At 47.6% G+C, this 27,403-nt stretch overlaps 1 protein-coding gene across 2 annotated transcripts; it reads right to left on the bottom strand.

Moving 5' to 3' along the window:
* Nucleotides 1-10,552: 10,552 nt before the first annotated feature.
* tbc1d23 (TBC1 domain family, member 23) lies at nt 10,553-26,340 on the bottom strand (the record flags this gene model as incomplete). Of its 2 annotated transcripts, XM_084445027.1 has the most annotated exons (19): nt 10,553-12,260; nt 12,974-13,168; nt 15,378-15,513; nt 15,642-15,730; nt 17,398-17,442; nt 17,744-17,886; nt 18,163-18,269; nt 18,379-18,421; nt 18,577-18,747; nt 18,961-19,053; nt 19,179-19,301; nt 19,709-19,812; nt 19,932-19,978; nt 20,074-20,198; nt 20,475-20,598; nt 21,678-21,882; nt 22,951-23,056; nt 23,398-23,509; nt 26,303-26,340. In XM_084445027.1, the coding sequence occupies 19 exons, from the start codon at nt 26,338-26,340 to the stop codon at nt 12,176-12,178; spliced, it is 2,091 nt and encodes a 696-aa protein (XP_084301153.1). In that variant the 3' UTR covers nt 10,553-12,175. The 2 variants fall into 2 exon arrangements, with proteins under 2 accessions (XP_084301153.1, XP_084301154.1); XM_084445028.1 differs by lacking the exon at nt 17,398-17,442.
* Nucleotides 26,341-27,403: the final 1,063 nt, after the last annotated feature.

The following is a 27,403-nucleotide window of genomic DNA, read 5'->3' on the forward strand; positions in this document are numbered from 1 at the left end:
CCTGTGTGTGTGTCTGATCTTGTGTAGTGTGTGTGGGCGTGCCTGTTTGACCCTGTGTGTGTCCTGCTGCTGCAGTGTGGGAGGTGCCCAAGTCCCGTGGTGTGTTGGAGGAGGACCTGGTGATAACCTTCTCACAACAAGCTGAGGTGCTGCCACACGCACGCTACGACTGCAGCACACACACCTTCACGTGAGTCTCTCTACACACACATGCACATACACACACACAGCTTCACGTGAGTCTTTACACACACACACACACACACACACACACACACACACACACACACCTCAGTAAGAGTGTGTGTCTATGTGTTGTGTGCAGGCCTACAGACGGTGAGACAGGCGCTCCAGTGGGCAGCAACCAGCTGATCTGTGAGCAGTGTTACTGTTACGTCTGTGACAAACCAGCCAAGCAGGTGAGGGGGGTGGTCACCGGAACCTAGACTGAGAAATGTGCTCTGTCTGTTTCTACAATACTGTGTGTGTCTGACGTTGTATGTGTGCGTGTGTGTATCTTTTTCTGTCTGCCTGTATCTGACCGTGTATATGTGTGTGTGTGTCTCAGTGCATGGTGTGGAGTGTGTCGGGGATGTGTCACTGTAACGCCCACAAGAGGAGTGTGTTCTGGAGGAGCAGCAGAGACAAGGTGGTGATGGGATACCTGCATCGCTTCCACCTGGACCTCCTGGAGATAGACACTGACCTCCGTCTGGCAGGTACACATACACACACACACACACACACACACACACACACACACACACACACACCTCAGATAGATACAGACAGATGACCTACACACACACACACACACACACATGGACACACACCTCAGATAGATACAGACAGGTGACCTACACACACACACACACACACACACACATTACTCATCATACTTTTTCATAGAGAGTGTTTGTGTCTGTGTGTTTAGAGTCTCTGCTGCTGAAGTTTGAGGCGGAGCTATCGGTGAAGTACGCCTCCTTCCTGAGGGGATCGGCTGTCGCCTGTTCCTGTTTCTGCCACACAGCCAATAGCAGGGCCTTGGCATGCCAGAGCTGCCAGTCAAAACACTACATGGTTTATGAGTGAGTCCCACACACACATCCTAACATTCTCCCCTCCTCCTCTCTTCTCTCTCATCTCCCCTCTTCTTCTTCTCCTCTGTCCTCTTCTTCTCCTCTCCTCCCTGCCCCACTTCCCCTTCTCCTCGCATCTGCTCTCTTCTCCTCTCCTTTCTGCTCCTGCTCTCCTTCTAGATCTGAGGTCGTGTGTTACTACTGTGTGTTTACTACTGTGTGTGTGTGTGTGTGTGTGTGTGTGTGTGTTTGTGTTCCCCAGCTATTCACAGGTGTTTGAGTGTGTGCAGTCCTTCCTGAACAGAGCAGACAGAGAGAAGCCCAAAGCTGCAGCTGTGATGAGACTGGGAGCTGCTCATTTCTTCATCTCACATCTTCGTCCTCCAGGGTACACACACACACACACACACACACACACACACACACACACACACACAAATAGTGTTCCCTAGGAGTTACACACATTCAGAGTATTTAAAATGTACCTAGGTTTCTAAATGTTCAGTATTCTCAAGAGTGTTTGTGTGTGTTAAGAGTGTGTGTCTGTCATATGATTATAAGGTTGGGGGGCAAGGTCAATATAGAAGAGGCCAAGTTCCTGTTGCTGCAGAGGTAGGCACACAAACACACACACACACACACACACACACACACTGTTGTTGTTATGATGGTTTCTGTAGCATGTGTGTGTATGTGTACAGGGTCACCGAAGCGGTGCAGAGACAGCTGGTGGTGTGTGACTTCGGGTCAGACTTCATCCAGAAGCTGCAGAGCTTCTACCAGAGTCTCCGTTTTCCCCCCCGCTGTGCTGCTCTCTCCCACAGGTAAGGGAGCGTTTCTACAAAATGCGCACCGCATTGTCCCTGGCCGGCGCTATTCGTTGCCAAGCGACAGAACATAAAAAGCATAGAGAGCGTCCTCCGCGCTCCGCGGAAAAGTAAAAATATTTTCTTTCTATACTTTCTATACTTTTCAACGCTGATAAAACGCGAGACGCCTCGCTTCGGCAGAGCAGAACGCCTAAAGGCTCCGAGCGCACTGCTCCATAGACGACAATGAAAAGCAACATGCAAACGCATCGACAAAACCTGCCGTGTGAACGCACCCTTACAGTTCTATATGAATTATTACTGCGCCACATGCTAGCTAAATAGCTAGCTTTCTTTCCATGTGTAGCTCCTTAATACTGTGGCTGCATTTTGTAGAGAGCAACAGTATCCCCACAAACTCATCTGAGGCAATGCAAATGTTTTGAGGCATCGTTGTTCCCTCAAGGAATAGGATGATCACCATTTGAAATTCCATAGCAAATGTTTTCTGATGATCTAACTCACTTTAGATCTTTAGGGTTGTGGTATATTGCCAATATCGACTACAGCACAACCGTGGTATATTGACGATATACCACAACTCTCGAGTGAGTTATTCCTTTTAGAAAATGGTGACATCATTGGGAAACATTATGAGATTAGATAAATACAGACTATTTCATTAAATTTATTTTATATCAATTTTAGTGAACTCCCCAAGAAAAGCAGTTCCTAAAACAATCATGTTGCTACAGAATTTCAAATGGTGATAATATTCTCTGATGGAACAGAGATGACATCCAATAGATTCAGATTTTATTTGTCACATGTACAATGTAATACTTGACAGGTTTTGGAACCGTACATGAAAATGGAAAGCATCTGTTATGTTTGCTTTCTGCGCCTAGTGCCTATGACTGCAGCGTGATATATTGGTGATATACCACTAGCCTGGCATTGCCATCCTGATCATGTGAGCTCACATTCTGCTCTTTTTGATCAGTCTGGACTTCTTACCATCCACATCGATTTCCAGAAATTATTACCAGGCCCACCTCGCAGACCCTGATTGGGTTTTGTAGTGTTGATGACATGAAATAGAGGCCCTTGGCAAAATAGTTGGCCAAAGGAGTCTTCTGAAGCAACGAGCGGTAACGTTAACATTAGTAGAAAAAACACAGCTATAAGTGCAGTTGTTGCAGAAATTGACAATTTTAACAACAATTAAACAAGAACAAGAGCATGCACTACCGGAGTTTTTCGGCCAAAAGTACATTTTCGCGCTCTTCCAGCTGGATTTGGCAAACGTTTTGTTACACTGATTGGCAGAAAAAGGTGTCTGTCTCCCGCCCAAAGAGATTTTTTTTATTTGCAAGGAAGTCTGGTTTCCAGGCTAATACAGTATATACTACAACCTCCATGATATTGCTCGAATACATTGTTCCAGCCTGACGATACGTCCGTGGAAGGACCCCCTGCTGGTGTCGGTGCTGAGAGGACAGAACGTGTCAGGGGTGCGGCAGGGGAAACGTGTTAAAGACATCCTGGTAGAATCTGCTGCTGTGATTCTGCTCAGAGTCCATATGCTGGAACTGCAGCACAGGTGCATTCTCTCTCTCTCTCTCTCTCTCTCTCTCTCTCACTCACTCACACACACACACACACACACACACACACACACAGAGCTACAGTACACACACAGACAACACCCCTCTGTCTTCCAGTATTTCTTACCTGTGTGCGTGTATGTGTGTGTATGCGCAGGTACAGAGAGTTGATTCGGTATCTCAGGGTGGTTCAGACGACCAACGGCCAGCAGTGAGTTCACACACACACATCACACCAACAGAGAAGCAGTGCACACACTCATGTAGTAAGCTCTAACTGTGCCTGTGTGTCTGGTGTGTGTGTGCGCGCGTGTGTAGTGTGAGTGAGGTCCGTGACCTCATCCCGTTCTACCAGTGTAAGGTTGGAGACTTTGGCGAAGCCGTGTCCAGCTTCTTTGCCGCACCCTTCCAGGAGCAGTGCTGCTCCGCCTGCCGCCTCACGCCCTGCCTCTTCACCCGCTACCTCCGCATCTTCTCCACGGCAACCACTCCCACGGTGGCCACTGGCATGGCAACACAGCCCGTCCTACCCGAGGACCACTGGGAACCTATCACAGGTCAGAATCTCTCTCTCGCCTTGAAAGGTTGGTTGGTTTGTTAAACTGGTTCAGAAACATACGTACATCAAACGGAAAAAGTTCTACGTCAGTCTTGACGATCATATGTCTAAAAAACATGACGCCTGCTTTGGGGGTTGCACAAGGGAGCTGCCTTGGTCCATTACTATTCTCACTGTAAATGCTGTCACTCAGGGATATGATTAGAGAGCACAATGTATGTTTCCATAGTTATGCAACTGTACCTCTCTGCAGAGCCAAATGATACTGATGAGGCTGCCTGCAACTAGAAACTCACTCGAGGGTTGTCGTGGTTATCGGTGTTACTCGGTGTTCAGGCACACTGAACATTCAATTCACATTCACTGTTTCATTGCGTCCCCACAGTCGTATTGCTATTTAAAAACCCATTTAGTTAATTTCCGTGTATCGCACCCACATTTATAAACCCGGCCAGGTCCAGCCTGGCTTATGTGCGTGGCTGGCTTGTTTCTGTTCAGGGCTGGTAGGACGGAAGCTAGTCATGCCACTGAAATAGATGTGAATTGAAATGACATGAAATAATGTCTGATAAATTAAGATAGGTCTTGTCGTCTGGACACATCAGTTTCAAAGCTTCCAATGCTAATCCAGCACAATAAGAGCGGGATAGCCAGTTAGCTCATGAGCTCACAACAACTAGCAGCAGCTTCCATAACATTAATGGTAGTGGTCAGTGGCTAAAGCAGTTACACTGATGATTCCTGTAACATTAGCTATTTTGCTGCAATTGGTTCAACTTCTGTTTCTGGACAAAGGTAAGGGATAAAAAGATTGGAGTGAAAGGATGAACATGTGGAGGTTTGGGGTATAGTCCCATAAAGTCATCCCCACCAGGGCCTTGAACCCCCATCTCCCGGGTGGGAGTCCTATGCTCTCACCACTACTCTACTTGTACAGTGGGGATCGGCGGGTTGATTTTGGTGTCCTCCTTCCAGTCCTTAGTGTGGGTTGGGTTTGGAATAAAGGTTGAGGTTGGGATAGGATCTGACCTATAAGGGAAGGAGCTTGGGCTGGGGTTAGAATAAGGGGTGGGGTTGGGACATGGGACAGGATCTGACCTATAAGGGAAGGAGTAAAGGTTGGAGTGAAAGGATGAACATGTGGAGGTTTGGGGTTTAGTCCCATAAAATCATCCCCACCAGGGCCTTGAACCCTGATCTCCCACGTGGCTACTCTACTTGTGCAGGGGAGATCAGTGGGTTGATTTTGTTGTCCTTTATGTGTGTGTGCTGCGGTCGTGAATAAAAATATCAATCTAAATAAAATAACAAACAGTAAGATGTAAAAATGACACTGTAAACATGTCTCTTTCTCCATCTCTCTCCCTTCTGTCTCCTCCAGGAGGGGCTGTGATGCGTAGATCAGAGATGGTCAGGTTCTCTCTGAGGGTTCTGAAGTGCAATAAAGTCGTCAACACTGACGTGAGTCACGCACGCACATGCTCACACACACACACACACACACTCACACACATACGAACTACTATAACATAAAACCTAGAGCCTAGACTACTGGTTTGTTGTAGTGCTGCTCCATCATGACTTATTGTGTCTTAACTGTGTATGTGTGTGTGTGTGTGTGTGTGTGTTTTGTGTGTGTGTTTGTGTGTTTCAGTCTCAGTGTTGGACGTATTTGCTCCATACTGTCAACTCTCCGTCTGGCCTCCCGTCACACACCCCTATACCTGATCCTTCCCCTGACGTCCTCCAGGTACACACACACATGCGCATCACACATACACACACCCGCTCCGTTTCTGTTCAGATCAGATTCAGACTCAGATCGTTATTGGTCACAGTGAAATGGTGAGTGTTCTTTTTCTCAGCAGAGGGCTATCAATGTTGCCAAGGAGATACTGCTCAGTCCAAGCATTCAAATTCCTCGCTCCTACCTGAATGTATGTACACACACACACACACACACACACACACACACACACACACACACAGAACGTACATACACATGTATACATGTATACACTGGGGGTTTCCATTTCACTGGGTCATGTGTGTGTGTTTGTCAGGTTTGCCCAGACCAGGCCTTGTTGCTCCTGGTTACAGAGGCTCTAGCTCAGCGTATCACGGACTTTCCGCTAAGCCCCGCCCTCCCCATCCTCATCAAATACGAGGTAACCCCCCTTCTTGTCTCTCACTGACATCACATCCTGCCTACAGAACATGTCTCTCCTCCTCTCATCCCTCCCTCCTCTCCTCCAGGTGAATGTGTGGTGTCCTCTCCTCTCATCCCCCCCTCCTCTCTTCTCATCCCTCTCTCCTCTCCTCCAGGTGAATGTGTGGTGTCCTCTCCTCTCATCCCCCTCTCCTCTCTTCTCATCCCTCTCTCCTCTCCTCTCCTCCAGGTGAATGTGTGGTGTCCTCTCCTCTCATCCCCCTCTCCTCTTTTCTCATCCCTCTCTCTCCTCCAGGTGAATGTGTGGTGTCCTCTCCTCTCATCCCCCCCTCCTCTCTTCTCATCTCCCTCTCCTCTCTTCTCATCCCTCTCTCCTCTCCTCCAGGTGAATGTGTGGTGTCTTCGCTGGCTGTTTGAGCGTGTCTCCTCCTCTCCTGTGCCTTTCCGGAGCTTCCTAAAGGGCGTGGCCCAAGAGCTGCACCAATCCGACATGCCGCGCCTCACTCCTCCCGCCCCCTGGCCTCGGTCCATCATCTATGACCACTCCTACTCCCGCCGTAAGAGAGAGAGAGAGTGCGTGTGAGTGGGTGTGTGTCTGTGTGTGTTTTGTGTGTATGTGTCTCTTACAGTGTGTATTTTCTCCTGCCCACTCCAATAGAGTCTCAGCCCTGCCTCTCTGGTCCAGAGGCTCCTCCCCACAAGGAACAGTAAGTTTCTGGTGCGCGTGTGTGTGTGTGTGCGTGCGTGAGTGTGCGTGTGTGTGTGTGAGAGAGAGTGAGAATGTGTGAGAGTGTGTGTGTTTGTGTGTGTGTGTGAGAGAGTGTGTTAGCTTGCGCGCGTGTGAGTGTGTGTGTGTGAGAGAGGGAGGGAGGGGTTCTCTCTGAGGGTTCTGTGTGAGAGTGTGTGTGTGTGTGTCACAGCATGTTGATGGCTGTCTGTCCCCTGCTCAGGCCTCACATGGAGCACAGTGACCAGACGTTCAATGAGCCGGGATCGTCCACTGCCAAGTTTGTCTCTGACCTCATGTGGCACTTCATCATGTACGTGTGTCGCCTTAGCTCAGCTGTAACAGTGGTTTAGTATCTACCAGTTCATCATGGCATCCTGTCCTACTGTATGTTTACCTACATATAAAATGTTAATGAACGTTATACGTCTCTCTCTATCTCTCTCTGTCTCTCTGTCCCACCCCCCCCATCCCTCCCCTCTCTCTACCAGCATGGACAACAGTCTGAGTGACATCATTCCCCTCTACCTCAGCACGAAGAAGGCAGCTTTCTCAGACTTTGAGGACAAGGTGTGTGCGTGTGTCACGTGGTTGTGTTGAGAGTATGGTAACGGTCTGATATCACTGTGCACGTCGGTATGTTAAGCTAGCTATACTATAGCTATATCTAGGAACAAGAAGGATCTGTGTTTCCATGTCAATGCAGAATGATGAAGATGAGGATGATGGTCGCGATGCTTCTGGAGCACCAGCAAGGAAACAGAAGGTAGTGCACATGAGAGAACACACACCAAAACACAAGGCCATTTTCACTCTGTAGCGTGATGTCAGGCGATTGCAACTCAGCGATGTCATCACCCGTGCGCAGGAGCGTGTTCCGACCCGGCGTCGGCTGCATTGCAGGACCTCGGCGGACGAGCCCCAGGCCTGGAGAGGGCGCTGTGAGGAGCTGCTGGACCTCATCTTCCAGTGTGAGGACTCAGAGCCCTTCAGAGAGCCAGTAGACCGGGTGATACACACGGTATGGTCATGACCCCCTCCCTCCATCTCTTTTTCTCAGTGTCTTTCTCTCTAGCTCTCTTGTTCTCTGTATTTGTGTCTATATCTTTCTCTATTTCCCCCCTTCTCCCATCATGAACAAGTACATCCCAAGGTGAGATATCCTCTCTCTCTTCTTCTCTCTCCCACTCTCTCTCTCCCACTCTCTCTTTCTCTCTCCCACTCTCTCTCTCCCACTCTCTCTCTTTCTCTCTCTATCTTTGTTCCTTTCTCTCTCTCTCTCTCTCTCTCTCTCTCTCTCTCTCTCTCTCTCTCTCACATGCATCCATCTCCCCTCAACCACCTCACTCTTTCCTCCCACCTGTATCCGTTTGCCGTCCTGTGCGTGGCAGGACTACCTGCGCGTCGTGGGCACGCCCATGAATCTTGGCGCCGTGCGGCGCGTCCTCGCGTCGGGGAAGTACAAATCTCCCGCGGAGTTCTGCGAAGACGTGCGCCTCATCTTCAGCAACTCCCAAACCTACACGGCCAGCAAGAAGTGTCGGGTGAGACGCTCGCAAATGACTCTCCGCGATATATTATTCATAATTGTCTTATTAGACGTGAACAGGCCCTGCTACGGCCGAGCGCTAACGCCGTCGGGCTCTGTCCGTAGATCCACAGCATGGCCGTCCGTCTGTCTGCCTTGTTCGAGGAGCACATCGGCTCCATCCTGGCCGACCACAAGGCCATCCACGAACCGAGCGACAGACTGACGGAGAAGGGGACACGCAGAAGGGCGAGGCACCCCGCGGACGGTTCTACAGCCAGCAGAACTGCGTCCAGGTAATGTTTGTGTTTCTGGGCGCGCGTGTGTGTGTGCGCGTACGTGCGACTCTGCTATAACCCTCTCCGTCTCCCTCGTCCCCAGCCCAGAGAGAAAGAGGTGTGTGTCATCGAGGGGGGCCACGAGACACCAGTCCAGCGCTCCACCCCTCCCCGTGCCCCAGAGACCGAACCCCCAGCTCCTCGACGGCGAGGCCGACACGCAAGCTGCCGGATGCACGCACATCACAGCTCGCCACGGCGCACGGAACCAGGGCCCGTCACACACACCAGGGAGCGACACACACAGCACGACAGGTGAGGACACGACTCAGAGGCCATGACAAGAAGGGGAGATTTAAGCCAGGTAGCGGGGATAACAAAAATATATTTATTAACTATTGACCAAATAAAGCTTACAAAAAATAAGGATGAGGTGTGTCCATCAGTAGTCAGTGTAAGTGAGTGGGTGCATGGATAATATGAATGTGAGGTGTAGAACAAAAACTGTCACAAACACTAAATGCCACAACAGAATAAAAGGTCAGCTTGGAGAAAAGGTCTCTCCCTGAGCAATGAGGAACCCTGCATAAAAGCCAGCCCCGCCAGGTGTAGGCCATCAGCTGCCAATCAGCCCAGCTACCAGTCAGCCAGGTACACAGGTTCAGGACTGACGGTCTGTTTGCAAGGTAGCCCTGTAGGGGGAGACAAAGCACAACAGGACAACGCCACCAGAACAGCAAACAGACCGTGACATGACTAAGCACTATCTGGAAACTATTGCCTAGAAATTCATCACTAAGAAAGGATGTTTATTTATTTATTTTTGCAAATTCCTGTCTGTTCAGTGAGACGTACTGAAGAGAATTCGTTGAGGGAAATCTCTCCTGTTCTCTCTTTCTCTCTCTCTCTCTACAGAGCTATCTCCAGGCTCGCTGCGGGGCCACGCCTCTGTGCCCAGTTCGTCTCTGGCTGCCGGTGAAAGCTCCAGACACCCTCCCCTCACCGACAGTGGTGATGGGAGCAGCACACGGCGGACACTCAGACCCAGACTGAAGAGAATTCGTTGAAGGAAATCTCTCCTGTTCTCTCTTTCTCTCTCTCTCTCTCTCTCTCTCTCTACAGAGCTATCTCCAGGCTCCCTGCGGGGCCACGCCTCTGTGCCCAGTTCGTCTCTGGCTGCCGGTGAAAGCTCCAGACACCCTCCCCTCACCGACAGTGGTGATGGGAGCAGCACACGGCGGACACTCAGACCCAGAGGGAGACCCAGAGGACCGCAGTCCTAAGAGGGGCAGGAAGAGCGAGCAGGAACTAGATGCCCTGAGGAGGAATTCCAAACCCAATCATGTGCCGGACCAATCCAGTACCAACTGAGAGTAAAAGTACCGTTTTTATAAATTTGTTTTTGTTGTTTCTTTAATTTTGTTTTATTTCATTTATAAACTAAAATACTGATTAAAAGTTGTTTTTTTGATAATGGATGTAATATGTGTTTCAGTTGTTTTACCATCAAGTAAATCAGGTTGTTTTACCATCAAGTAAATCAGGTTTGATATGAAGATGTACTTTGTCAGAAGAATGTCAGTGTACATTTCTGTTTTTATGGTTGTTTATATTACTGTGTGTGTGTGGGAGGCTGTTCAGATGTGTCCACGATAAACAGATGCTGTCTTCAACATTGATCTGTGATCCTTGGATTATCTTTTAACATTAACAGTCACACAGTATAACGTATACACACAATAGTTCAAATAAACTTTATTAAAATTAAAAGTGGTTACAAAAAATAAGTGGGGTAAGGTGCAAATGAAGTACAATTTCCAATGAGTAGTTCCAATAGCCTACTTACTTGGAACACCAAATTGTTTAATGTAGAACTTTCAGCTACAACACCCTGTAATGCCAGAGTAAGCCTAACAGCCAAAATAACGTATTTCCTGATATTGTGATGACCAATGACTTATTATTCTAGAGATCAGAATACTGACAATTTGTAATACAATTCTTGTGTGTATGGGAAAACTAAAAAGAAAAGCGACCAGTTATTCAGACTTTCTGATTTACCACTCATGTGCCTTCAGCTCCTTTAATTAAATCTTTATCCAAATCGTCTAAATGTCTGGTAAGAATGATAGACTAGAACAGTCCCAACTCAAACCCTTCAGAAAGTAGCTTATAAACAAGAGAAGAGTGGTTATGATACACATAAAAGCAGACGACAAACACGTTTTTCATAGACATTTTATAAATGGTTTACATGGCTGGTCTGACTAGTCAGCAACCGGTTAAATATCAACCGCATATCCTTACCTTCTGGGTACAGTGTGTTCAAAATGTTGCAAATATCAGTTTTGATATGGAGCAGTTTACATTATATACAGTACATATTTATAAACATCCTCAAATCATTTCTATTTAAGGCTGTGAGCTGGAAAGAAAACCTTTCAAGGACACGTATCAAAAACAGTTATCGCATGACATCAAACAAAAGCATTTTAAATAAGCACTACCACAACAGGTAGGAGTTGAAACCTTGTGTGCAGTCTCAGCCTTTGAGGAAGTGACATTCTCTCGGGAGAGTTAAGGGACAGAGTAGTAAAAATGCTGTCGCTTTTTATTCCAACTGTAGAGCAGAGTCTGTCCCTGGGGTAATGAACCCTCCTCAGCACCTCTTAAACCAAATACTTTACCATTATACTTGGCTATTGTCACTATTGGACTGATCAAAAAGGAAGATACCGCTAAGCCAGCCATTATAAGTTCAATGATCTTACTTAAGGGACGTGATCTCAGCAGCTGTTGTGAATACACCTCAACCTCTGAGTACGCTTCAAGTATACGTATATCCAAACACTGAGTACACATGTGCTGTCTAATACTGTAGCTGTTCAAATGCTGACAGTTATGGGCTCCATGATACCCAAGATGAACACCGTCTCTGACCTGCACTCTCGTCATGCACACTTTGCATGTTTGTCATTTGGAGTAGGAATGGACTCGTTTTAAGGTGCGAGGGGATACTTTAGCAACTGCAATGCAATTATATAACCTGTTTGACAAATAATAATTTAAACAATTTTTTCCCCCCAACATAAAGACAAACCATTCAAACGTCAAACCATTCAAACGCCATAACCTTAGTTTAATCAGTATGGTGAGAGCAGTGGGAGAGCACAGTTTCTCAACACACACAGTCCTACATGTCCAGTCAGTCAGTCAGTGACCAGCCCACCTCTGCAACCCACAGGGAGAGAGAGAGAGGTGGGTCGTCCAACGCCGTGGCTGCCTCTGTCCTGGGAGGAGGCGGACAGAGAGAGGAGCGACGTCCTGTCCTGCCCCCCCCCCCCAGCTGACACACATACACACACTCCTCTACAGCGGGTCCTCTCTCACAGCCAGCCAGGGGTTGGGCCCTCTCCGCTTAGGAGCTCTCCAGAGCATCTAGAACCTTCATGATCTGCTGCTTGATGGCCTTGGTGGCATCGCCTGCATTGGGTATCAAATACCTGGGTGAAGAGGGGGGGTACTGTTAAGATGTGGCGACGTCAGTCATGTATGATACATGTCATACATTATCCAAAGCACTTTACAAAGGCCGTTCATTCACCCATTCACACACATTCACACACCAATGGCGGCAGCTGGCATCCCTGCTAGCCTGATAATTGGGAGCAATTTGAGGTTCAGTGTTTTGGCCAAGGATACTTCGACATGTGGACAGGAGGCAGGATTCGAACTGCCGACCCTACGATCATTGGGCGACCCGCTTTACTGAGCCACAGCCGCCCCGTTCTCAACCTTTTGTATCTTAAGGCCCACTTGTAATTGTTAAAAAAAAAAAATCAAAAGACCACCTTCCCAAATACATGAGATCCGTGGGCTAGCGACGTTAGCTGAACACTGCCTCAACACCAACACGTGATTGGCGTGATATTCAAACGTAACTGGTCATTGAAATTATACATTTTAACTTGACATTTTTTTTATTTATATGTGAATTCTTATATAAATGTTCATTTAAACTTATTTTTTTTCTAACCATTTGGTTTTCTAACCACTGCCTCTGCAGCCCCCTTGATGGAGCTCTGAGGACCACTGGTTGAGAATGACTGGTGTACAGTATTGGACTCCTGTACTGCATGTTACAGATGAAGGTTAGCTAGCGAAGCATAACAAAGGCTCCCAACTATTAAATTAAATTAAGTACAGGTGCCAGTACCTCTCTACTGCCGAGATCTCCACTCCAGCCGCGTTGCTGCTACCGAACTTGAACGTGATGAGTTCCGGGTGCTTCTTCTTGGAGGTGATCTTCACCACAGAGTTGAGTGGCTGTCTGGACTGGATGTAGGAGAAGCCCTTCCGCGAGGCGATCTCCCTCAGGCAGTACATGTGGGTGGCTGTGATCAGCAGGTGACTGGGGAGACACAAGGACCAGATGTCAGATGTGGCGTCAAGTCGTACCGTATAAGTCAAGGTCGTCTTTACTGTCCCACCAGGAGAACATTGTTGTTGAAACAAACAAGGGGGCGATCGGCACAACATACTAAGTTGTGTTGAGCATTATGTCGAGTAGCGAGGTCCCGAGTGAGAGAGAGAGAGAGAATTGTTAGACCCAGCCCCAGCCGCAGCCCCAGCACCAGCACCAGATCGGACCCAGAACCAGACCAGGGGCCTCATTTATAAAACCTTGCTCAGGATTCGCGTACTAAGGGTTGCGGACATCTGCAAGTTCCAAAAGGTACACACAACGATTTTCCGATTTATAATGAAGTGCGCATGCATGTCCCACGCCGGTTCCCCATTATAAATCTCAATCAACTCTAAACCTGGCGCATGTGAGCGTGCGTGTTGTCCCACCCTCAACGCCCATAAATGGCCAGTGAAACGCCTCGAATTCACAGAAATCGATACAACCCAAATCTAACATGACGCCAAACGTGGCAGCAAAGAAGCGTCATCATTGGCCAGTAGGTCGTGCTGGTCTGTGAAGACTCACTCTCTCCGAATTCCTCCCTCCACATCATCCAACTGCAGTACATATTTAGCCATTGTGCATCATTATGCATTGGAATTGCATGCCTTTTTATACCCACCCACGGACATGATTATATGGAACAGGTGTGACTGTCATTGACAATATATGAACCCCACACGTGATTGATTGATTGATTTCATTTCTGGGTAATGAGGCAATGAAACACCACCAACAAACACAGCCTATTTCTGTGTAACATAGCTTACAGTGAATCATATTATCCTTATAACATAATAGCCTACACATTGCCTGAGTAACTATGTCATGCACAACAGAGCACACTTGGAGATTTCTTGTTGCGGAAGGCTAGGCTGCATGTTGGCACTGTCATTTTCCCCGAGGTGAGAGGGGCTTCTCTACGACTAGAGTGATTGTTGCTCTACCAAAGTTGGGATTCACATAGCAGTGTAAATATGAAGGCCATTCACAAGTTATTAACAGTATTTGAATTAAAGTGATTGCTTTGAGCACATAGCTTACGCTGTCCACATGATTATTTATGAGAATAAATAAATACAGGAATTATTTATGAGAATAAATCAATCAATTGTTTAGCGATGACAGATCCAATTTTTTATGATTCCCGGTTGGACATCATATTTGAGGGGTTATTTTGCAATATCGGATATATTTATTGTTGTGTCAATAAATATATCCGAGTGTGTCAATTTCAAAGCGTTTCTCGGGTTTCACCTTTCTGCCATTACGATCGCAGTTTCTCATTTTGCCAGAAATGTGCGTACGCATGGGTCAGAGTGTGCTTGGAGCACATTCTCCGCCATTCTCCCATCAAGTTTGTGTTTTATAAATCCCAAAGTTTTCTCAGGAGTGGTGTACGCATTCTTTTGTGCGTACACAAGCTTTATTAATGAGGCCCCAGACCCGGAACCGGAATCAGACCCAGGCCAGACCCAGAACAAGACCCCTCTATATTCTGAAACCCCTCTATATGGTCATGATGACCAGTTACATTTAGGAGTATACCATTTCGGTGGAAAGCGTAGTGAAAAAGGTCAACCAAGTTGAGTTGAATCAAGTTGAGCCTGTACTATGCGGTGGAAATGGGTCTTTATTGGCTACTGTCATTGTTGGATTTAATTAGTCAGAGAGCTAAAGATAATGGGAAGCAACTTATGAAACATCCCACTCATCTGGAGGGTCGTCTGCTAGATCACTTCTACACCAATTCACACATGATCTCTTACTGGAGCAAGAAGCACTTTACAATATTTCTCTGACCATTATGTATTGTATTTGTTTTCGAGAAAAAAAACAAATATCCAAATCCATTTATGATGCCTCTGGAAGTTTATCATAATGTGATGCCTAGTGTAACATTATTTGTGAGGTTGTGTGTGAATGCATGTATGCATAGATGCATGCATGCACATGGTCGCAGCTATTGTGAATTCATGCTTGTTTAAAAATGATTCATCTACATAAAATATTATCTATATCACCTTTAAGAAAGATTAAGACTGACAGATTAGGCTACTGCTCGGAAAGACATTCGTCCGACTGCTACGAGGTTAATGCATTAATAGCATAGGGATTAGTACAGCTGTATTGTATTTGAGAGCAGACCAACCTTGGGAACATGTGTCCGGTCTCTTTGACCTCGTTGCACGGAATGTGATTCTTCACATCGGGTTTGTTAATCCAGGTCTGAATGTTGACAATCTCCTTCCTGTCGTCGTCCGAAATGGACGAGCTGTCGATCTCATCTGTGGAGACGGAACATTCCGGGGACGGTGAGGAAGCGTTCAAAAGTCAAGAGTAGGAACTGACGAGTGGATTGACTGACTGACTGATCAATTAGTTGTAGTTGTGTGGAGTCCAGAGGCCCACTTACCTGTGTCATACTCCTCCTCATCACCGATGCTGAACACAGGCTTCACCCCCCTGTAGGGCTTCCCCACCCTGTCACTGCTGCTGACGTGCCTGGGGAGGGACAGAGAGAGAGAGAGGGACAGAGAGAGAGAGGGACAGAGAGAGAGAGAGAGGGACAGAGAGAGAGAGGGACAGAGAGAGAGAGAGGACAGAGAGAGAGAGAGAGAGAGAGAGGGACAGAGAGAGAGAGAGGACAGAGAGAGAGAGAGGGACAGAGAGAGAGAGAGGGACAGAGAGAGAGAGAGAGGGACCGAGATAGAGAGAGAGAGGGACAGAGAGAGCGAGAGAGGGACAGAGAGAGAGGGTAGGAGGTCTGCTTTATACACAAGACCCCTCCTCACATCGCTTGGTAAACCCGACTCATCGCAAAAAATGTTGACGTTTTTTCTGAGTCAGGACTCCCACCCACCCAGAGCAATTTGAATTTTCCCAGAAAATGGGGCACCAATCAGGAGACTGCATTTTAACTGCTGTTCCGCCCGCAGACCCTGATTGGTTCCCGCAGATTACATGAAAAACAGGACTACGCCAGTAGTAGAACCGCAATGGTAGGTCCCGGAGCAACGAGCAGTAACGTTAATGTTACAAGAATAAACACAGCCATAAGTGTAGTTATTGCAGAAATAGACTCAATAACAATTAAAGAAGAACAAGAGTGGAGTTTCTCAGCGGAAAATACATTTTCGTCATTCTTACGACTGGATTTGGCACTTGGCTGTTGTGTTGCGCTGATTGGCTGAAGGAGTTCGTCTGTCAAGGCAAGTACTCCCGCCCACTCAAATCGCTCTGGGCGGCTCAAAGTCCAGACTCAGAGAAAACGTCAGGAAAATTTCGCAATGAGTCTGGTTTACCAGGCTAACACACACACACACACACACACACACAGAAACACAGGCACGCACACAGACAACTGCCCTGCGGTCTGTGCTCTCTCAGGCATCCAATCCAGCCTGACAATCAGGCCAATCAAGGAGTAGACGGTCACCTACACTAAGTTACGCTACTGAGGATGAAGAAAACAGCTATTATTAGTCATGACATCATATGCTCTGTTAACCAAATGAAACATGCTTGGAAACGAGACGCATACATAGTGGACCAAATACAGCCACACTGCCCGGGGCCATCACCTCAGACGCCAGGAGTGAAATGACAGAAACTACAGATGGATTTCCAAGCGACCAGTGTTGCGACCGAGCCCCGTCCTCTAACACAGCATATACAGCAAGCCTAGAGAGAGAGACGTGGACTAACGTGAACTAAACCTACAAGTATGAAAGCAAACAGCTGCTGTCAGGATGGACAAAGAGCTGCTCCACTGGAATGTTGACAGAGACAGAGTGCTGGATATTGTTAGTGGGGGGGGGGGGGGGGGGGCACAGTGACAGTGATATCAGGTGACACTTCAGATCCTAGGAGCTGTGCACATATCCACCCCATCCAGGACAAAGCTATGGGCTGGAGTAACAGGGTGAGTGAGTGAGGGGGGAGGGTGAGTGAGGGAGGGAGGGGAAGCCAGGGTGTATATGGTGATACACCTGTGTTGTTAATAAGCATGCGTTAGTGAGGCGCAGGAGGCCGAGATTCCAGCCTGTAGTGGCCCCCGGCCCCGGGGCCCAAGGCTGGCCCTCCCCCCCTGGGCAGGGTTGTGGGGGGCCGGAACCAGGGGGGTGGTCATGCCGGTGAGGAACAGCTCGGCGCTGGTGGTGAACTCTTACCGATCCGGGATCGCCTTCTCTGGCCAGGGCAGAGTGAAAGATATTCTAGCATGGGATAAGGCACAAGGTATGGTGAGCCCAGGGATAGGGTTAAATCAAGCTGCTGGTCATTATCATTTCTACTGTAAATAATGGTAAAAAAGATTGATTATGGAATTACAGAGGTGAAAATAAATAATAACCCTGATTAGATCATTAAAAAAGAATGTCCTCTGATGAGATAATTGATTAGAAAATCAATATGAAGTGTGACAGTTATGGGTCCTGGTTATGAGGGGAGGTTTAGAACGAGGGATGTTGGAGCAGGTACACGACAGGATTTGGACCAATGGGAGGAGCTGCCCACCTGTCCACCGGGGTAGAGGTGTTCTCTATGAAGCTGATCATCTTCTCCTTCACGTTTACAGACTTGGACTTGAGGGCAAAGGTCATCTTGTTGACCAGGGACTTGACGCCTTTGCCGTCCGCTGCGTTTCCCAACGAGTCTCCCTGGAGGACCAGAGGAAGGGAGGAGGACAACAATGAATAAACAGGAAATGGAAGATGGGGGCGGGAACACAATACCCAATATGGTCTTTGTTGTTGTTATTTGGCACTGTTTATTGTCATGCAACAACAGACCAAGGAAAATTCCTAAATCTGAACCTGATTCTGAGATCCCTGTGGACTGCTGTGTGTGTGTGTGTGTGTGTGTGTGTGTGTGTGTGTGTGCGTGCGTGCGTGCGTGCATGTGTGCGTGCGTCGGACGACCACGGAAGGACTCACGTCGGCAGAGCTGAGGCTGCTGTGGGATCCTGAGGTGCTGACGATCCAGTGAAGATAGGAGCTGTCTTGACCCTCGATGTTCATGTCGGCCAGGTGCTGCTGCAGGGCTGGCGTCACAAAGCAACGGTCAGAAATGCTCATGTTTTCACGCAGCCCAAAGCTAATTTGTGAGCAGCATACCCTGCGCCGCGCGGTATCAGCTGTAAACAAACTCACCCATAAAACCACCCTTCGCGATGCTGACGTACTCTTTGTTTTTCTGTAACGGAGAGTCCGTTATTAGTTAGTATTAGTAGCAGCCGGGCCTATGACTTTAAACTGACATTGTAACCGTGACCGTTTCCCAACAGTCGGTGGGAGTCGGTTAATGCACCTCCTCCCGTTTCCTCGCCCCCCTCCCGTCATCGTCCTAACCTGCAGGAAGTGAGCCAGCACCATGTTCATGTACATGTCCTCCTCCTCTCTCCCGCTGCCCATGAAGCACAGGTGCTCCCCGCTGGCCACGGAGCCCGACTCCAGGGACTGCTTCTGGGCCTCCAGCAGAGACTTGACAGACAGGGCGAACTCCGAGGGGTTCTGGAGCATCTGTGTACGGACGGACGGGCGGACACACACACACACACACGCACGCACGCACGCACGCACGCACGCACACACGCACACACGAGGAACAGAGAGGGATGAGGACATGTTCTATGTTCTAGAGGCCAATATGGTACATTATCACTATTCAAAGTTATTCGACATACAAACTTTCCACATGACCTCTGACCCCCCCCCCCCCCCGAGGTTTCTCACCAGGTCAGAGTCCAGATGGAAGGCGGTGGACAGATGCCCGGCGTTGTACTGCTCCGCAGGGCGACAGTCGACCACGAAGAACCGCACGCCTTCCTGAAACAGACGGGAACACGCCGCTGTCCATTCTGTTCTATTTGCGGTTCCTGTCCCCCCTCTTGCTACCCCGGGCTGGGCGAGCGAGGCCGGCCGTTTGGACCCGTGGGGAGGAGCTCACTCACCGGTTGCAGCTGGTTGGCCTGCAGGATCTCGGGGACAGACACGGGGAGACACAGCGCCTGGCTCAGGTCCATGTCCTCCTCCCTCAGAGCCACCAGGCTGCTGCCGAACAGATTCTGGTTCTCCTGCAGAGACAGAGAACAGAGAAGCAAAGAGAACAGGCTGACTGGCTGTCATTCAATGTCCGGGCGATTCATTCATTCTCCGGCCGATTCATTAATTCTCCGGCCGATTCATTCATTCTCCGGGCGATTCATTCATTCATTCTCCGGGCGATTCATTCATTCTCCGGGTGATTCATTAGTTCCCCGGGTGATTCATTCGTTCTCCGGCCGATTCATTCGTTCTCCGGGCAATTCACTCATTCTCCAGGCAATTAATTCGCTATTCCTTCATTCCCCAGGCATGTCTCCCTGTGGTCAATTCTCTGATCCTTCTCCAGGGCCACCCGACCCTTCAGAGTCTCCCCCCGGGTCCTAAGGAGCCGTATGTGACCACCTCTGCAGGTGTAACGGCAGCAGTAGCGGCGTACCTTCCTCAGTGACAGTGGGGTCTTGCTGTAGTAATACTGCGCCAGAGAGAACAGGTCCTCTATGTCCTCGGCCTCCAGGAGAGCAGGAGACTCCACCAGCATCTCTGTAACACACACACACGCGCACACACACATGCACACACACACGTCAGATCCCATCCTTGGACACACAGCATGTCCACACACAGGCCGTATGTATGTAGAGAGCCGGCAGACAACTTACTGATGATGTCCTCTTTACTGTGTCCCTCTTGTGTGAGGACGCTGTCTCTACAGGGGACACAAACAAGGCCGGTCAGATCCTAACCTTCACACTGACAGTCTGTACCTGGCCTGCGGGGAGGGAGGGAGGGAGGGGGGCCTACTTGGCGTTGACGAGGATGATGAGCATGAGGAAGAAGATGAGGAAGGGGTCCGCCTGCTGGAGGTAGATGTCCCACATGGCCTGGGTGACGTCGGGAAGGCAGTGACTGGCAAACAGACTGCCCAGCTATAGGTGTGAGAGACACACACACACACACACACACACACACACACACACACACACACACACACACACACACACACACACACACACACACACACACACACACACACACACACACACACACACACACACACACACACACACACACACACACACACACACACACACACACACACACACACACACACACACACACACACACAGTCAGAACCCCAAACCGACTACAGCAACTGACCCAAGAGAACTATTCAGAACCCTAATCCAGAGTGAGAGACTGACCCAGCTGATGGCGTAGGAGTCGGGGGTGATCTTTTTGGTGTCCAGGAAGGAGCAGAGCTCCGGCTCGTGGTACTGCAGCAGCAGCCTGTACAGGTGGAAGGGTCGACCCTTCTGCACACAGTCCCTGCAGATGGACATGAAGCAGCTTATTACATGATAGAGTCCACTGTGTGTGTGTGTGTGTGTGTGTGTGTGGATGGATGAAGAGAATGAGGGGGAGGGAGAGAGATAGAGGGAGAGAGAGGGAGAAAAAGGGAGAGTAGGAGGGTTTTTCCTGGCTGAAAATGCCATATTAGCCTACATTATCCAATTTCATTGTGTTTATTTTTAAATAATAAACAGCCTAGAACATTTGAGGGCACATCTAGGCCTCAAGTTACTATAATGTAGGTTGTCAGGTCAAACATGTAGGCTACACAGTGGACTAGCGGTTTTATGTCAATGAAAGAACTGGCTCCACACTCCCATAGAGAAAGCATTGTCTGTTCGATAACATGAGCTTGAGAGCTTCAGCTCAATATGCCGGATGCGTTCAGGTTGAGAGTTGAGAGCTTTGTCCCAGTCCACGTGTTTCTGCAACCCTCCTAAGTCGAGATATGGCTGCTTAAGTCATGGGAGGAAAACTTTTGTTTTCACTGCTACCGCGAACAACACTGCACGTAGGTGTGTAACTAGCGAATCGTCTAAATCGAAAAAAGGTCGCACCAGAACAATTATGTGCACTCGCACAAATGCTCCCAATTATATTTTGAGGTTGCACAGACTAAAATTTTACAACATAAATCACTGGAAAACAAAAAACTAGTGCAAACTATGCAAAATGTGTACAAGTTGGCAGGTCTTCGTGATTTTTTTTTTGTTGAGCTGGAAGCGGCACGAAATTTGACGGAGGCGGTTGCCTTGTAATTTTCTTTGCAGGAGAAACCCTGAGTGAGAGAGAGTGAGAGAAAGGAACAAAGATATATATATATATATAGAGAGAGAGAGAGAGAGAGAGAGAGAGAGAGAGAGAGAGAGAGAGAGAGAGAGAGAGAGAGAGAGAGAGAGAGAGAGAGAGAGAGAGAAAGAGAGAGAGAGAGAGAGAATGGGAGAGAGAATGGGAGAGAGAGTGAGAGAAAGGAACAAAGATAGAGTGAGAGATAGAGAGAGAGAAAGAGAGAGAGAGGGAGAGAGAAGAAGAGGGAGAGAGGATGGATATCTCACCTTGGGATGTACTTGTTCATGATGGCATAGAAGCAGTTGTAGAGGTGGCTGCGCGGCAGCTGGAGGCCCAGCAGGGGTTTGAGCAGGTGCGGCCAGCTCAGCTCCGGGGTGAAGGTGATATTCCGCGACTTACAGTAGAACGTGATGACTGACTCCACATCCGACACCATGGCGCTGCCCTCCTCCTCCAACACCCCCAGCTGGTCTGAATACAGCAACATACACTTTATTCTCTTCCACTGAGGGGTTGCCTCCCACTAATGGCATATGACTTGAGGCTCACTGTCTGTTGAATTTAATTTCTCGTTTGGATTTGAGTTCAACGCGTAAAAAATAAAAATCTTCCGGTAAGGGTGCTCTACAGAAAGGCACCTCTTTCTATAAGCTTCCCTCCAGCTCCTATAGGAGCTAGCAAACAGAAATTCAACAGATGGCTAGCAGGGTTTTTCCTGGTTCAGAATGGGTCATTGGGGGGTGATGCACACAGAATGTTGGGGGGAAACCTCCGTTTAGTAGCTGTAGTTGAGTAGCCTACAGGCATATATGCCTGTATTCTTCGATGTCGTTTTGACTGAACTCACTTTTCAATATTGCGGGAAATCTCCCGACATGACACAAAATGGATATGAAGCCAAAAAGTTTAAGATACTGATCACCTGTCTATTAACGATCTCGATTACTAGTGGTCCAAACCATGGACAATGAAAGGGAGAGGGATCGGCTGCACTTGAAACAAGCTATCAAACACATCTGGAGAGGATTTGAATTGCTATTTTTATTCTCAATTTTTAGCATTTTGGCACTGGTGATTTTCCTTTGGCTCTAGCTAAAATCTCTTTGGGGGGCAAAACATCCTCTAAAAACCCTGGGTACTTACTGTCTTATGTCTTAAGTTATGTCTTGATGTCTGAGAGTGCATTTTATAATACACATGACAATAAAAGCCTTGAATTTGGATTAGTCGTGAGCATGTGAGGCGGGGGGAACGCAATTTGTCTGTGTGAAAGATGGACCTTTCTTGGGCAGAGTCCCTGGTGCTGCTCCCCCCCCAACAAAGAGAGGGCTGAGTCTACATTACGAAGGTTGATAGCTTACAGGCTCGCTAGAGGCCTACTTGACATTTTAAAAGGACTGAGCTTGCTCTGTGTGATTTGGACTCATGACACTGAGCTTTTCCCTCTGTTCGTTCTAGCGTGGGCGCGTTCGCTTTGGTTTCTGTTCTGTGTGCTGCTGCTGAGCAAGGAGTGGACACGGCGAAATGCACCTGACTCACCAATCAGCTGCCGGCTGCGGTTGTGAATGAGCTTCTGTTCTGGCAGATCCAGGACACCGTCCCAGGAGGACAGGCTGTCTCCCTTGCCCGCCACATTCAGAGCAATCTGCCAGCGCACGCACACACACAGAGGCAGCAGTGTCAGCTAGCGAAGGTCACTCTCTCGTACATGGAAACACAGACTTTGCTCCGATTTAGCATCAAATAAAACACTTGAAATGCTTAATCCGCTTTGTACACATTTTCCTGTATAGGCAATCTCAGTAGATCCGACGGCATTTCTCTAATAATGAGCAGCGGATCAATACCATGTGAGACGGTCCCCACCTCACTGACGGTCGTTTCACATAGATTAGCCATGGAGCACGTCCCCCGCCACCCCTGACCCCTGACCTACCTCCTCTTCCCCTACACTCGGTTCCTCCGAACCCCCTCCTCCTCACTCACCTTCCAGATCTTGGCCCTCTGTTGAGCTGGCAGCTCCTGGACCTGGATGACGGCCCGCTCCATCTCCATGTCGGACCCTCCGGAGTCCAGGGCCTCGGCCAGATCCTGGTCCCTGTGCGGCACGAAAATGCCAGCCAGTCAGACAAAGACATGACCCATCTAGGAGAAAAACTGTCCTGATGGTTCACGTTCCGATAGCCTCTCCTTCTGGTGTTATTCACCAGAAACACATGTCATGTGGCAGGATATGTCCATCTATGTCTACCATGAAATGAGAATCTACCAGATTAAAGATCAACCAATCAAACCACAATAATAGCCACAACAAAGACACAAAAAACATAGCTACAATATTAACATGAACCTTCAGATTTGGGCCATAATGGGCAAGCACAGTCACAAAGCTCCAGTACATAGCACTAAGACCAAAGACGATTTAATCACTGCTAGGGATGTTAATAGTTAATCGACTATGATTAATTGCCGATAAGAATTTACTTGAGTAAGATTTGGTTACTCGATTAATTGCTTATTAATGGAATGGAACTTTTTTTGGGGGAATGAACATTATCAATGGGAGTTGCGTGAAATGTAATCATGATTTAGGGTCTGACTGCACATGAGGATGCCACACCATGTAGTGAAGGCTAATTGGGATGCCAAGAAATTTCAAAGACACAGCGGAAGAAGACAAAATAAATGAAGCGAGCAAAGCGCAGTCCAGTGCAGGACGTTCTTATCAATTTATCGACTATTGTTTGTTAAGGTTAACAGTTATCGATTAATGAAATTCCTTGAAATTTGCAAACCTAATCACTGTCCAACATAAGTGAGTCTTTAATCAGATATGAACAGTCATATAATAATCAGCAGCTTTCACAACAGGGCTTGGTCTCCCTGGGGAACAGCTGAGTGGTCAAAGTCCTTGCGGTCACTATGGTACCCAAGCTAGGTCCCTTATAGCTCAGAAACCAAGCAGACCATCTTCCCCGAGTCAATACAGACTGCATCTATCTAAAGGCAATGTCATCCTCATGGTATATAGATTTCAGAGAGCAGAATGTCGCTCCATCCTCCACCAAGCAAAAGGCAAACATGAAATCTGACTCTCCAGTCTGTTTTTTTCCCGTTCTTTCTTCTTTCATTTCCGCAGAGTGACATCATAGATTATCGTGAATGAACGAGCGAATCAGCAGCTGCACAGCACCTCGGGTTACATAAAGTGGCAGAGAAAGCTGAGACAGGCTGTGCTGGAACACCTGGGCAACGGCACACACACACACACACACACACACACACACACACGCGCAGACACACATGCACACACGCACGCACAGACACGAGCAAACCAAAGGGCAGGGCTGCTGCTGCTGCACAGATGCAGTCAGCTTCTCCATTTCGCCTCAGAGTGGCTCCTGTTCTCATGTGTCTGAATTCAGTAACCATCAAGCCAAGTAGGCTATCCCACACACACACACACACACACACACACACACACACACACACACACACACACACACACACACACACACAGAGCAGGGATTGTAGCCTCAGGATCCAACAAGGCTCATCCATCTGCCAGAAAACAACAAGACTAGCTCAAAAAAACGTCACACAAAAAAGTCACACATTCACAGCAGCAGCGGAAATCTCCTGTTTACCATTCTCAGCTTTCCCAGGCATCCCCATAACTAGTCACTGCTTTTACAGGGGAAGATGGAGAGGCTCGCCACATTCACAGATCTCGTTGGAATAATGGGAGTTTAAATGCTGCACTAATGCTCAGTTTCCTTCAAGCCAAATCCACTGGTGCTTACCACAGAGTCAGTGCTGACAGAGTGAGAATTACTATCTGTACAGTACATTGTTTACACTCTGATGAAAGCATAGTCACCCTGATGGAGATTGAGCTTCATAGGCCCATATTGGGATTCGTACTACTTCGTGGTAGCCTACCTTGACTTACCAGTACAGTATAAGAACTAGTATGTCTCAATGTGGAGCTAACCCAACCATTGAAGAAGTGGAGGTGCGTCCTAGTAAACACCACTTTGTTTATCCCAATTTCAGCTAATTTATGGTGTGTGTGTGTGTGTGTGTGTGTGTGTGTATGTGTATAAACATCCTGCCATCATTGAAAGCGATTTCCTCTTTTGGTTGGGGAGGGGAAGGGACTGAGTCAATGCTGAGGTCATCATAGTCTACTCATGAATGATGGAGCTGAAGAGCGATAAAGAATCAACACTTCCTTTCTAGGTAGCTAGCGGCTTTTGACAGGCTTGGACATGTTTAAAAAATCCTTACTAGCTTGCTTTCATTGCTAGCTAGCTACAATGTTTTCAAATACCTCGATATAGCGAAGCTAGGTGGATCACCAGGCGAAGAACGAACCGTGTAAGTTATAACTTTTATCAACAATGAACACAGACAAAAAACGGATAAATACTCAAAGCCTTTTACAAATATATATAGTATCAGATGACCATGGCAGAGCTAGCCAGCTGACAAATCAAAGCCACCCGCGTCACATTTGACAGCCATCTAGCTAGCCGGCTATCGATACAAGCTATCTACAGATCGGGGCAAAACAATAACAAAATGATTCGGTTATTCGATCTTAGTAATCATAGTTAACTATGTTCACCCATGATTATGAATGCGAGCTAACTAGTAGCAGCATTTCTCTTGCTGAAGCCGAACAGATCCGAGCTGCCATCCAGAGGAAGGGAGATTAGCTGGGAAAGCTCCGGTCCCTCTCCAGCCGAGGCTGCACATGTATTTGTAGCTAGTGGCGACCGACCACGTATGCGCATAATACTATTTAGAAATGAAAAAGCTTGTTATGTTAAAGACAGATTGTGACCTGTCCATAATAACAGCTTTCTCGCATAAAATATAAAATTACCAGCTGCCCTGAAGAACTTCTTCCACTGCATCCGCCATTGTTGTATTGACGTCCACGTCAAATTTGCCGTAGACGTGAGCTTTGTGTCGCGATGTTTCGCACTTGTTGCCTGCTTGTTGCCTGTCTCTTCCTTCACGCATTTGTGTACAAGACAATTCCCAATCTCGTTCGTTCCATAGTTTATTGATCTGGATTAAATATGTATACTTGGTTGTAAAATAAATAAACAACAACTATATTTTCCCTTGGTAGGCTAATCGAAAATAACTTTATGAGATGACGAGTGGGAGTGATATGGCCCACAAATCATGTGTATGTGGATAGGGGAGACAGGTTGAAATCGTATTTCGGCTGCATAAACACAGGCAATCAATATTATACCGCCATGATCAATATACTTTATTACATAGAATTTAAATATCTCGTATCCAGGATTTTACATGTTCCCAAAATATTTCTGATCACAGCAATATGCTAACAGACAGACAGTTCAATAGTGGTTCAAATGTGTCACTAGTGGCACTCAATTAAAGATAATTCTTTGGTCATACATTCTGATTCTTCTTGGGACATGTTCAAACAAAACATGACTGACTGCTCGACTTGCAAAACTGGACATTCATTCATACCCATGCAGGCAGCTCACAATTTCCATAAGTAATCAGTTTTGACATGCATCTCTGATAAGCATCTTAAATTGCAATACTGTGAAGTCCTCACATTCAATATTGACCGTCTGTAGTGCTGTTTACTGTAGTTTTCAAAAGGGAATTACTGAGCTGCCTTTTCACTGGTCACCATTTGAGTGGAAAAAATATTCAGGACACAAGTCTAAATGTGATAGTTGAAGGCTCTATATCAACCTGTTTACTGAGAACCACAAATCCAGCTATGGCCCCATTCTTCATCTTGCCAAGAGATACATGACAGCAATAACCCAGCAGTCTGTAGCTTGGGTGCACATGGATTCGTTGTATTCTAATTGATAACTGTTTCCTGAAATAAGGCCTTTGTCTTTAAGCACAATGGCTAGACATACAGTGGATCAAACTTGTAGAACTGAAAAGACCATGTTTTATGTGTGACCTCAGTTTATGGAGT

This window comes from Borostomias antarcticus (genome assembly GCF_949987555.1).
Source record: "Borostomias antarcticus genome assembly, chromosome: 10".
In the NCBI taxonomy this organism is placed as follows: domain Eukaryota; kingdom Metazoa; phylum Chordata; class Actinopteri; order Stomiiformes; family Stomiidae; genus Borostomias; species Borostomias antarcticus.